Source organism: Cebus imitator, unplaced genomic scaffold, assembly GCF_001604975.1.
Source record: "Cebus imitator isolate Cc_AM_T3 unplaced genomic scaffold, Cebus_imitator-1.0 Scaffold352, whole genome shotgun sequence".
NCBI lineage: Eukaryota > Metazoa > Chordata > Mammalia > Primates > Cebidae > Cebus > Cebus imitator.
The window spans coordinates 1,908,056-1,920,316 of record NW_016107667.1 but is presented as its reverse complement, the minus strand read 5'-3'; the positions used below and the strand labels follow the sequence as shown (position 1 = coordinate 1,920,316).

Below are 12,261 nucleotides of genomic sequence, written 5' to 3'. Positions count from 1 at the left end.
TTGAGCCACTCTCTCAGCCTCTGCTCCATACCGCACTCCTGCCCACTTGGGTCCTACGCAGAGTTCAAGTACCACCGCATCAGGAAGTTCTGATGTCAATGAGTAGAATAAAAAGGCAGAAGACCTTTTATCCTTACCTTGCCCTCTTATTCTCAGAGCCAGCCTGATGGTTTCCCAGAGGCTGAATGAATTGCTCTTCCTGGAAGAAGTTTCAGGGAACATTTCATTATTTGGCAACTCTGGAAGGTCAAGCCCAGCTCTGGAACATTCTTCTTCAGAAGGACGCTGGGCTGCAATCAGATCAGCTTTGAATCTGAGGACCCTCCAACCACACTGACACCTGTCATAGTTCTGAGCCCCCCTGGGTGCCTTGGGTACCCTGGAACAGCCCCTGGAACTGGGTGAGACCTACCATCCCTTAAACACATAAAAAAGAATCTTTTTGTCATTTTGCCTCTAAATAAAAAGTTCCTCTGACAGCACACCCCAGAGTAGGGTTTGGTGCACAAACTGCTCCCTGGACCCCTCTTCGGGGCTGCTTCTGGGCTTGGAGAAGCCCCCAGTGGGGCGGCTCAAACAAGGACTGGAGCCGGGGGGGACTCAGAGTTGAATACAAGGACTCTTGAGACATGGAAATTCATTTCGTTAACAATTCAGAGATCTTCTCCCTTTATTCCAGCTGTCTAACAAGACCTTTCTCTCTTTCTGCCTTGCGCTCTCTCCAACAGGCTTGCAGCCAATTTACTGGAGCAGGGATGACGTAGCCCAGTGGCTCAAGTGGGCTGAAAATGAGTTTTCTTTACGGCCAATTGACAGTAACACGTTTGAAATGAATGGGAAAGCTCTCCTGCTGCTGACCAAAGAGGACTTTCGCTATCGATCTCCTCATTCAGGTGAGAGTCTGGACTCTTGACATATGTTCAACTTGGAAAGTCTGTTAGGCAGTGGTTGGTCTTTACCCACCCCTCACCCGGCACAAGAAATCCTCACAGTGGGTCATTACAAGGAAGGGATGATTATGGAAGGAAGTGGAAGGAAGGAAGGAAGGAAGTTGAAGGAAGATCATGCGGGCATGAGCCAGTTTGAGGGAAGAAGAGGAAGAGTTTACAGACCAAGGGGGAAGCTTTTAAGCTTAGGAGCGGAACCCAATTTAGTCCTACGGACACTGGAACTTAAGGCTGTGACTGTGCCACTAAGGAGAACAAGAAGCTTGGCCATCCATGGTGGCTCACACCTGTAATCCCAGCACTTTGGGAGGCCCAGGAGGATGAATTGCTTGAGTTGAGGAGTTTGAGGCTAGCCTGGGCAATGTGGCGAAACCTCATCTCTACAAAAATTTTAAAAATTAGCTGGACGTGGTTTCACATGCCTGTAGTCCCAGCTGCTACTCAGGAGGCTGAGGTGGGAGGATTGCTTGAGCTGAGGGGGCGGAGGTTGCAGTGAGCTGAGATCGCACCACTGCACTCCAGCCTGGGTGACCGAGCTAGAACGTGTCTCAGAAAAAGAAAATAAAATGCCATTCTGACCCTTTGACTCTCTAAAAGAGATACCTAAGAGTGAGTGCAGGCTGTGAACTGTTCAACCGAAAACAGAGAGAGGAAGGCGAAGGAGGTAGAAAGGCGATAAAGGAAAGTAGAAATGAGGGAACTGCAGATAAAGACTGGGAAATGGTGAGATCCTAGCAGCCAAGGCCAGTTTAGAAAGGCTTCAAGTGATTTCCCTTTGACGAAGGACTCGTTTGAGGTAATGCATCGTATAGTCTGTAGAAATCCTAAAAAATACAAGTGGAGGTTCCCTCGGGCTCATCTGACTCAGAAAGCTTGTCGAATTAAGGGCACCTAAGACCACGTTAGAAGATTTCAGTTCAGTAACAAGCATCTCCACCTGCAAAGTGTGTTACTCCTGTGGATAAGGCTTCAAAGATTTGTCTCCTTTTCATTTCCCGAACCCTGTGGATATTTAGAAGGTACTTGTCTGGGAACTACATATGTCAACGGGGAGCTATGGTCTCAGGTTTATGCCTCTTGCGGGGTTAGTTACTGAAGTACCCAAGGCCTGCATTTTACCGAATCCCATCGCAGACCTCGAATCTGATGTAACTTGACAAAGGGCGAGGATCCTGCAGAAGGTCTTGGCATAGTCCCTAACTCAGTTCAACCTTTATTTACTCCTGGAGGCCTGCCAGAAGTTAATAAACCAACCGTCATGAGGAAATGTCCCTCATTACAGGAGATGAGATAAAGCCCCAGCACCCGTATCTCCCCGTTCTTCCCAGTTGCCACAGACCGTTTCTATGAAGAAATACAAAAGAGGAAGTTTCCTCCAAAGTCGAGATGTTATTGAAACTTGAAAGTTTATATCTCCAAAAACAAGTAATTTAGAAGGGACTCAAACATACCTGAAACCTTTTGTTTCAGGTCATCTTTATATAATCTCATAATAGGAAAACTATAAAACAGCCGGGGGCAGTGGTTCATGCCTATGATCCCAGCACTTTGGGAGGCCGAGGCAGACGGATTATCTGAGGTCAGGAGTTCAAAGACCAACCTGGTGAAACCCCATCTCTACTAAAAATACAAAAAAATTAGCTGGGCGTGGTGGCATGTGCCAGTAATCCCAGCTACTCAGGTGGCAGAGGCAAGAGAATTGCTTGAACTGGGAGTTGGAGATTGCAGTGAGCCAAGATGGCACCATTGCACTCCAGCCTGAGTGACAGAATGAGACTCTGTCTCAAAAAAAAAAAAAAAAGAGAGAGAAAGATATAAAACAACCATATAAGTAAATCAAACTATCCTAAATAGTTCCTTTGAATTTATTACAAAATACTTTCCTTTTCTATTCCAGTGGAAACTCAGACATATTATACTCAAAGAGGCAACATTGTATACCTGGAGGAAAAATCCCCATCTCTTTAGTGTTCTAATGAAACCATTTGTGTAAAGCAAAGAAAGGAAAACACAGTGGTGGGTTTTGACTTGATTTGAATTGCACCTTGGGCAAGCTCTTCTCCCCAAGGTCCAATTCAAATTTCCTCCTCATCCTATCTCAGGTGCTCTTTTTCAAAGCTAGTTTATTTTATTTTCCTCCACAGGGACCTCTCAGCATTGTTTATGTAACTGGGTTCTCTCTGCTCAAAGCTATGAACAAAGATTCGTGAAAGTCTGTCTGCAGTTCGAGGCCACTTTGTCAAGTCTTTGTTGGGTAGGCCATGTGGAAGACGGTGCTGCTCTCGAGGAAGTTACTGTCCAGTTAGAGGCAGGATTGCATTGACCTAAAGGCCAAAGAAGGATGGAGGAGGGAGAGAGCAGAGTAGGATGGGTCTCGGGAGAGAAGGAATGGAGTTAGTCTGGACTATGAAGAATGGGTGAGATTGGGCAGGCAGAGGGTAACTGGAACAGCATCACCAAGTATGTTTGGGTGATGGTGAGAAAGCCCACCTGATGAGTAGAAGAGGCAGAAAAGGCAAAAAGGCCTGATGAGCCTGATGCACTAGAACGGATGTGAGGTGCTATAAATCACAGGGGGCGGCAGCAGAAATTCATTCCATGAGTGTTCACCAAGCAACACCATGCCAGCGGTACACAGGGACAGGCTAAGGGAGTTGAGAGATCAGAGGGGCCGTTTCTAGCTGGATTGTCAAACAGACCTCATAGACATGGTAATGGAGCCTGACTTTGAAAGGTAAACACGAAGGAGCTGAGGAAGCGTGTTAAGGAGATGTAGGCCAGGGTACATGGAAGAGGAATTCAGAGACAAGGCTGCATGTGCTAGACCCTCCCTTTGAAACATGGAGGAACATCACTCGCCATGCCTTTCCATGCTTGTCTGATGGCCTCCTCACCGTGACTCCCATACCTACTTCCCTAATTCTATTCCACCTTCCTTTCTCTCATCTTGTGTGTGACACACACACACACACACACACACACACACACACACACACACACACACAGAGTTATACATGACTGTTTGCTACTCTGGATCTCTGCTTTGTAGAATATTCAATGTGGGCAGTGATTGTGTTCTGTTAAGCTGCCAAGTCTCCAGTACCTAACACCAGGGCATGGCATCCAGGTGGCACTCAATAAATGCAGGTTGAACGATGACCCAATTTGAGAGTACCCAGGTTAAGAAGTTTGGATTTTATCTTGGAGGTAATTGGAAACCACTGGAAAGTTTTGATCAGGAAAATATGATTGGAGCTCTCTTTTTGCCGCAGACATTTGCCATCAGTGCGTAGGGTAGATTCATTAAATCTATAGCTTACTCAAAGCAGGAAAGCTAGTTAGAGTGGTGTTGCTATGATCCTCATGGGAGGCAGTGAAGCCCAGAACCAGATCAGTGACGTCAAAATAAGAGTCAGGCACAAAGGGCTAGCTAAAATGGGGAGCTGACTTGGAAGCAGTGGTAAGAGTTCATTTTTGAGCAAATGGTGCCGGGACATTCAAGAAGACTTGTCCTGTTCTGCAGCTGGAAATCTAAAACAAGAGGCAGGCCAGAGCTGGAACAATAGATGTGAGCATCATACATCATCTCCATTATATAGAATTTTATGAGCTGGAGATAAAGATAAATTTATACTGAAGGTAATTTAATTAAGGCATCCGCTAGAAAGCCGTGTACAGAATTTCAAGGTGATGCCTCCCAGCAGAGCCTACAGGAAAGCTTATCACAGAACACAAAAGTATTGTCAGTGGGTTTAAAAGACAGAACTAAGAAGGAGTTAAGAAGACCCATCTCATGAAGGGGCTGCTGCGCAGCAAGAGGAGGAAGGCTGTGGGCATTCTCCTTAGGCAGGGGCAAGATCCAGATTGAAAATCCTTTGTATTTCCCAGATGTAACACTTGCCACTGTTTCTTCTGACGTGGGCTTTCTGCTTTAGCAGTTTGGTGTAGTGGAAGTCCTCAGGCCGGGGTTCTACACCTGGCCCTTCACAAATCACATCACTTCACTTGGCCTTATTTTCCTCATCCATAAAATGTGGTTCTCACCATATGGATCCTAAGCTCCCTTCAATTCTTAACACTTCAGCCCAACTTCAACACTGAAACAGTGTTAAGTTTCTAGCAAACAGTGTAGCCTCCCACCCTACAGGCAGTGAATAATACTCTGATCTCCTTCAACCTATATACCTTGTAAAGTTTATACTTCACCGAATTTTTTCCCATTGCCTCTCCATGAATCTTTTTTGCTGCATAAGGAAAAGCAGCGGTAGTCCTCACTAGTCATGGCGCTGCTGGAATAAAACAGAAGTATCTGGCTGCCTCATCACCATGAACTGATGTTGAAATCTTCCACCTGGCCTGTGTTTCCTGCCTGGCCTCACCTAAAATTTTGCTCTCTGTATATGGAAACAACATTCCTTAACACAACTCCTCTCCAGTGTAGAGAGGAGAGCACTGGACTGAATGAGTTATAATTACCTGAAATACAATCATACCTAGTCCAAATACAGTAGACTCTCCGAATGCCATATTCTTTGACCGGCTTAACAAATTACACTTACCACATCTACTTCCAGGACAAGAATCCTCCATTTTCAGCCCCTAGGATAAAGCAGGGAACATTTGCAATGTGCTTTAAATAACTATATGGTCTCTAACCAGAAGATTTCAAGGTTGAAGACAAATGGGATATTTTTTTGGGAATAGTCTCCCAGTTGGAGGATATAACAGATGACAAATTTATAACATTTGTAAAGCTGAAGAATAAATGAGAGGGATCCCAATTTTATAAAACTTCACCTGGACAGAATAATTGTACATAGACCTCGGGTTACTAGATAGCTATCACACTAACTGGTTCTGAAGTGGTTTAAATTCAGTGAGGTATTTGATTACCTGACTACTTTGAGACTCTGAGAAAACACATCGACAGGAAGGAACAGTCAGGTTGGCATTTATGTTAACCCTGACTTAGGGTTATCCATTGTGTGACATTCAGGTGGAATGGATTTAGGGACCCATTATTTTATATGAACAAGGAAACCCACGAGTTATTATCAATTTAATTCATGTTACACTCACTTGCTATCAATGCTAAAAAAGGGAAAGAAACATATGTTCAGAGTTCCTTCAATTCAGCAAAAATGTATTGGGGATTTGCTAAATATATTGAGGATTTTAGTAGACTACAATCTGCAGTCTTTTCATATACACTAGAGTGTGATTTTGCAAATTGTTTCTCCATTTCCAACCCACCAGAGCCTTTGTCTTTGGAAATATGCTTTGCTTATATTTTTCAAATATAGTAAAATTCTCTTGCAAAGTTAAACCGAAAATACTGGTCTTTACATAGTATTTCTTGAATCAGTTGGCCTATTAATTTCTAGTAAGCAATGGTAGGTTTGCTAGATTGAAGGGCTGTGTCCACTGGCTGTTTTAAGTCAGAGAGTCCATGGCAATAGGTCACAGAAGGGAGCTTGCAGCCCTGAAAGTGGGAGTCGTAGCATACATGACCCTTGTCTGAAGACACCAGAGTTGACTCTTTCTTTACTGCATCTTTGAGCAAGCAAAAAACATGTATCACACACCAGAAAAATGCTTAGATGGGTCACTTATGGCAAAGTCATTTTATTTCTTAGCTCTTTCCTTGTCTTGTGAAATGGAGGTGATCACCCTCCCTGCTGTCATACACTTGAAAAATGCAAGTTTTAGCAATGTTAGCGTGCTACTTTAAATGTACTATACTTGAGAAGTTAGAAGTTGGAGAGACCCAGGTAGCCTTGCACATGACGCTAAACATTGATCAGGCGAGTTGATGTGATGGTGACATAGGAAAAACCAACTGCATGCTGCTTCCTTAAAACACATAGTTATTTCACAAAGTTCTGTTTTCCCAAGAGCTCCTTATTTTATTTATCTTACCTTATATTCTGTATCCAACTAAAGATAATTGTCTATTTCTAACAGTTTTATTCTTAAATATAATATTCCATTTTTCCCATAACCTGCTTCTTTTTTCTCAGGGTCTTTGTGAATAAGACATAAATAATAAACTAAATTTCAAATATTTGTTCCTAAGTAAAAGACTAATTTATCGTTGTGATCACAGAAGGCACTCCATATTAAATTAAAAGGTTAATTCAATTGGCCTGCAAAAATGTATTGAATGGGATGCTTAGAAACTAGGACCGAGCAGAGTTAGAACACCAAGCAGTCCCATTACAGGAATGGGCATGTTATGCACTGCTGTTTTCACTGTTGAATTTATTATGTAACTTAAGGGATGGAACCCTAAGGCTTCATCCTGAACCCATCAAAGGCAGAAAGGGCCTAATAGAGAGAACGTTTTGACACGTCTAAAAAGTACCCCTCCCACACCAGGCATACTCTTACATAAAAAAAAAAAAAAAAAAAAAATGGCCAGAAGGAAACTGAAGCCTCTGAATAAAAATGAAAGAGAAGAGAGAGCTGTTTGCAAATTTAAGAATGTGTCATTTAGATAATCTACATGTAAGGATATGTGCATAACAAATCATCACCTGAAAAATGCAGATCTTAACAATGTTAGGGTTCTACTTTAAACCTACTAAACTTGAGAAGTTAAAAGTTGCAAACCCCCCTCGAAGAGGCTCCAGGTAGCATTGCAGATGACGCTAAACATTGGTCTCAGCCTTCTGAGAACAAGGAGTGTATAATAAGAACTTTAGAACTAATCATACCCTTTCACTGATAATTCTGTTCCTAAGCAGATAGCCTAAGGAAATCATCCAAGAGTGGGCAAAAAAAAGATGTCCTTAACAATTCTATTTATAGTAGTAAAAACTGGAAATTCCCCAACCACCCCGTGTGGGACTAGCTAAACAAACTTGGGGAAGGTATATATCATGGGATACACGGGAGCATCACAGCCATTCATTCGTTCACTCACTTATTTCTTCAGTAGATGATGCAGGGCTTTGCAGGTCATGTTCAGGATTTTAAATGTTTGTTGGCAGACAAGTAGAGGCCATTTCTTTTCAGCAGAGGATGGTCATGGCAAGGTGTGGAGGTGAAAAGTGGAAGTGGGGCATCTGTTGGGCTGCAGACTAGGAGCAATGGTTGTGACATTAACTAAAGTGAGGCCCACTGAGAGAGGAGGTGTTTCAAGACACAGATAAGAGGCAGAGTCTTCAGGTCTTGGTGACCAGTTTCATGTTAGATGAGAGGAAGAGAGGACTTAAAGATTACTCTCAGGTTTCTGGTCGGATCATCTGAGCACTTACTGACCTAAGGCAGGCCATCTGGTTTGTAAAGATGTTTGTGTTAGGCACATTCAATGTGTGGGGCCTGTATGACCTCCAGGAGGAAGTACTTAGGAGATAATGGAAAGTGGTTCTGGAGTTCAGAAGAAGTGCCTGACTGGAGTAGATTTAGCATTAGATGAGCCGACTGAAGCCATGGGAGTAGATGAGGTTGCCCAAGAGGAAGGGCTGGTGAGAGCTGGGGAACCTTCCTACTGAAGGGCTGGAGAAGGAGAAAGAGCAGAGAGGTAGGAGGAAAACCAGGACGGGTGGAAACCTCTGAAGCCATGGAGTATTCTAAGAGAAGGGAAGTAGCTTTGCGCAGTGGCAGTATCATAGCCAATGAGGTTTATCCGAGGCACGATTATTGCTAATTGAATACCCCGCCATGACGACTTGCAATACAGTTGGCACGGGCAATTTTTGACAGTCTCTATGGAGACTGATTAAAAAAAAAAGGAAGTAGAGATTGCTGGTGAGGATGTTGCTGAGAAGTCAGGCAATTTCCCGAGTACCAACCATTGCCATTAGGATTTGACAACAGGGAGATGACCTGAGCAAAAGCAGGTGGGAGAAGGATGGGAGTGGGAACCAGAATGGAAGGTGAGGAAGTGGAGAGAATGGTGTTGGACAGCTCCCCCGGGAAGTTGGGCTGTGATGGGAGGATAGAAACAGGAGCTGTACCTAACAGGGAGGATGGGGACAAGGGGCGTGCGTGTGGACAAGAAAAAACTTGAAACTGCTTAAAAGCTGAAGGGAAGAAACCCAGTGAAAAAAGCTAGCAATACGACCGCAAATGGGAGTGTAAGAGCTAACTGTAAACTAGAAATGTCTATATAAAATGATGTCAACTGGGGAAAAAACATTCCATCCATATGAATGTGACTTTGTAAAACGTATGCGTGTGCTTTAAATACAAAAGTACTGAAACAAAGAAAACATTTTTTGCCGGGTTTTGTGAGACATGTCTGTTCACACTTAACGACAGTTGCAAGATAGACCATCCATTAAGTGTGTATTATGGCAGACATGGGGCTGCTGTGTCGTGCATATCATCTCATTTAATCCTCATAACAGCCCTGCCAAGTCTGTGGTACAGTTCTCATTTTACACACAAGAATACGGAACTAAGCCCTGAACCATGGCTCAGAGAGGAAAAATAGTTTCCTCAAGGGCATACAGCTGACAAACAGAGGAACCAGGATTCAGACTTGGGACTCCCTTGCTCCAGAGCCCAAGTTCTTTCCTCTAAAACTCAGTTACTTACATAAATGTAACCCCCCTCAAGAGCATCTTGGATGTTCTTGGTCCTCAGACGCTGGTAAGATTGACGAGCCAGGTCGCAGCAGAATTGTTCACTCACTCTCTCCTGTCCATTTGAAACACATTGCAATAAAATAATGGAATTTAGGATTCTCAAAGACCATGCCTGGCTTTTCACGTAAACATCACCAATGTAAAATTGTGTTTTGTTTTTGTGTGTGTGCATGTGTGTATGTGCATGTGCATGCATCCAGGAGTATATCTAGATTTCATGTGCCCGAGGCTTACAATTTGGACAATGTGAATTGTTCTAGAACTCCTCCCAGGGACCTGCACATGTGAAGGGCCCTGAAGCTCCCTCGCTTCATGGCAAATCTACCTCTGCACATGCATGTGTTTACATGAACTGTGTCTGTATGCATGAAGGCAGATGGAGGAACCAGTAAAAACTATGGTTCCTTAACCAGTAGGGCTTAGTGCCACTGAATAGTGCAATAGAAGCACTAGTTAGTACTAGTCACTGTGTTTCTTTTCTGGGAAGACAGGGAAGATTTATTAAAAATCAAATGGGCTAAGAATTTTTTGAAAAATGTCCTTTAAATTTCAGCCATTAGCTAAGTTAGATACACAGTGCTGTGGCACATGCTCTTTATTTTCAGTGGGCAAATAAATATAACTCATTTTTAAATAGCTTCTTTATTCCAGAGACTCTTTTGGGGTTGTTTGAGCCAGGGTCTCACTGTGTCACGCAGGCTGGAGTGCAGTGGTGCAATCACAGCTCACTGCAGCCTTGACCTCCTGGGCTCAAGCAGTCCTCCCACCTCAGCCTCCCGAGTAGCTGGGAGAGCAGGCGCTCACCACCATGCTCAGCTAATTTTTGTATTTTTTGTAGAGATGGAGGTTTCACTATATTGCCCAGCTAGTCTCCAACTCCTGGGCTCAAGTGATCCTCCTGCCTCTGCCTCCCAAAGTTCTGGGATTACAGGTGTGAGGCACAGCACCTAGCCAGACTCTTGTGTTGATAACGCCTTTTAGATGTGATTGCCTACATATATGAAAATTTGAAACATACACCAAGAGAGCAGGCTGGGTGTTGAGAAATGCAGGGATACTGGATACGGAAGAAGATGAAGGGCCATCTTCATTTACTTAGAAATCTGCTATAGACAAGACACATATTCTGTGTTACTCCAAGAACCAAGGTGCAGGGATTGCGGGAAAGCCAGATTTCACCTCAGGAGAGAAACGTTCTATCAACTAGAGCGTCCAAAAATGGTTTGCTTGTCTCATTGCCAGCTACTCATCACTGGAAGTACCCAGCCAAAGCTACTTCTTTCTGGGGGAAGGGGAGGTGGGAGACTCTTAGTGAGCAAACTCTGAGTCCATCTAAGAAACCTCTAGAATCCTGTCTAGGTCTAAGATTCCAACTTATTATTGGGACACACTATCACTGCCAATCGTATGCTCACAGCGCATGCACAGCAAATGGTCCCCACCCGCATGGTGATGTGTTTGTGCTGAGCCGGCCGCGTTCCCGGACTGAGCCCCTGCTTGCTGAGGAAACAAGTCTGTGCGTGGACTGACCCAGCTAAGGCACATTCCTGGGTCTTAGAACTAAGTTTTTTCCTGGTCCAGTACCTGGGACTTCAAGTCCCATGCTCCTGATACCTTATTAGTCTCAAAATAGGCTTATGGTCTAGGTAGGAAACTGGCTGAGTCCGCTTGACACGCCCTTCCTCCTGTACTCAGGGAGAACCCCTCTGTGCCTGCTCCCTTGGCCAGCGTCAGTATGGAAGGCTAAAGCAAGCCCATGCAGAAGCCTGGAGGTGTGTACCAGAGCACGTATCAGCCCCCCAGAGGCTTAACCCACCAGGTCAGGATGAGGCATCCAAACAGCCCAAGACTGGGAATGGCCTCAGTTAACCTTCTTTACCCTTTCTGGAAGGGGAACATAAAGTTGGCCGTGACCCAGATATTCCTCCTCTATTCTCCATGTGAGACCTCCTTAGAGATCCACACACCTGTCCTAAGCCGATTTAATAATATCAGGAATAATAGTGATGGGAGTGTTCCTGGTGATGGTGGTGGTGGTCAAAGCAATGACTAGTGTTTACTGAGTTTTTCCTATTTGCCTCACACCATGATGAGCTCATTACATAGACCACCTCATTGAATCCTTACAATGATCCCACAAGGTAGATGCCATCAGCATTGCCATTTGATAGATGAGGAAACTGAGGCCAAGTGACACTAAGGGGCATGTCCAAGGAGGCAGCACTCTGACTCCACAGCATGGCCTCTTCACTATGTTGCTGTCTGGCCTCAGTTTCTCTCTGTACATAGAGACATGAAAACACAGAAGGAAAAGTCACCTGCCTACTCTTCAGCCCTTGTTTGAGCCACACCCCAGGAGGCTTCTCCAAGCCCAGAAGCAGCCACCAAGAGGGGTGCAGGAGCAGTTTGTGCACCAAACCCTACTCTGGGTGCTGCTTGACCTTTCCTTCCTTTAACCCTCATAGCAAATGCTGGAGGTCGGTGGCATTCCTTGCATTTTGCAGAGTTCGGGGACTTGCTCAAGGTCACCTGGTGCACAGGAGCTGGGACTCCAGCCCAGGCAGCCGTGGCTGTCTCAGCAGTCAGCACCTCCCACCACCACACCAGCCCGCCTGGTTAAGTGAACCAAGCTGAACACCCTCACAGACACTAAATTTATATTTCCTGGCCTCCCCTTCCAAAATGGATACACTAATTACTGACCTTTTTTTTTTTTTTTT

At 44.5% G+C, this 12,261-nt stretch overlaps 1 protein-coding gene and 1 pseudogene across 6 annotated transcripts in view; both read left to right on the top strand.

Moving 5' to 3' along the window:
• Positions 1-12,261, top strand: part of ETV6 (ETS variant transcription factor 6) — a 251,428-nt gene that overhangs the window by 193,003 nt on the left and 46,164 nt on the right. For all 6 annotated transcript variants that reach the window (XM_017506270.2, XM_017506269.2, XM_017506271.2 and 3 more), the window contains one exon: positions 729-893. In XM_017506270.2, the coding sequence (XP_017361759.1) occupies positions 729-893 (165 nt within the window). The remainder of the gene's footprint in view (positions 1-728; positions 894-12,261) is intronic.
• Positions 8,538-8,666, top strand: LOC119467925 (annotated as a pseudogene).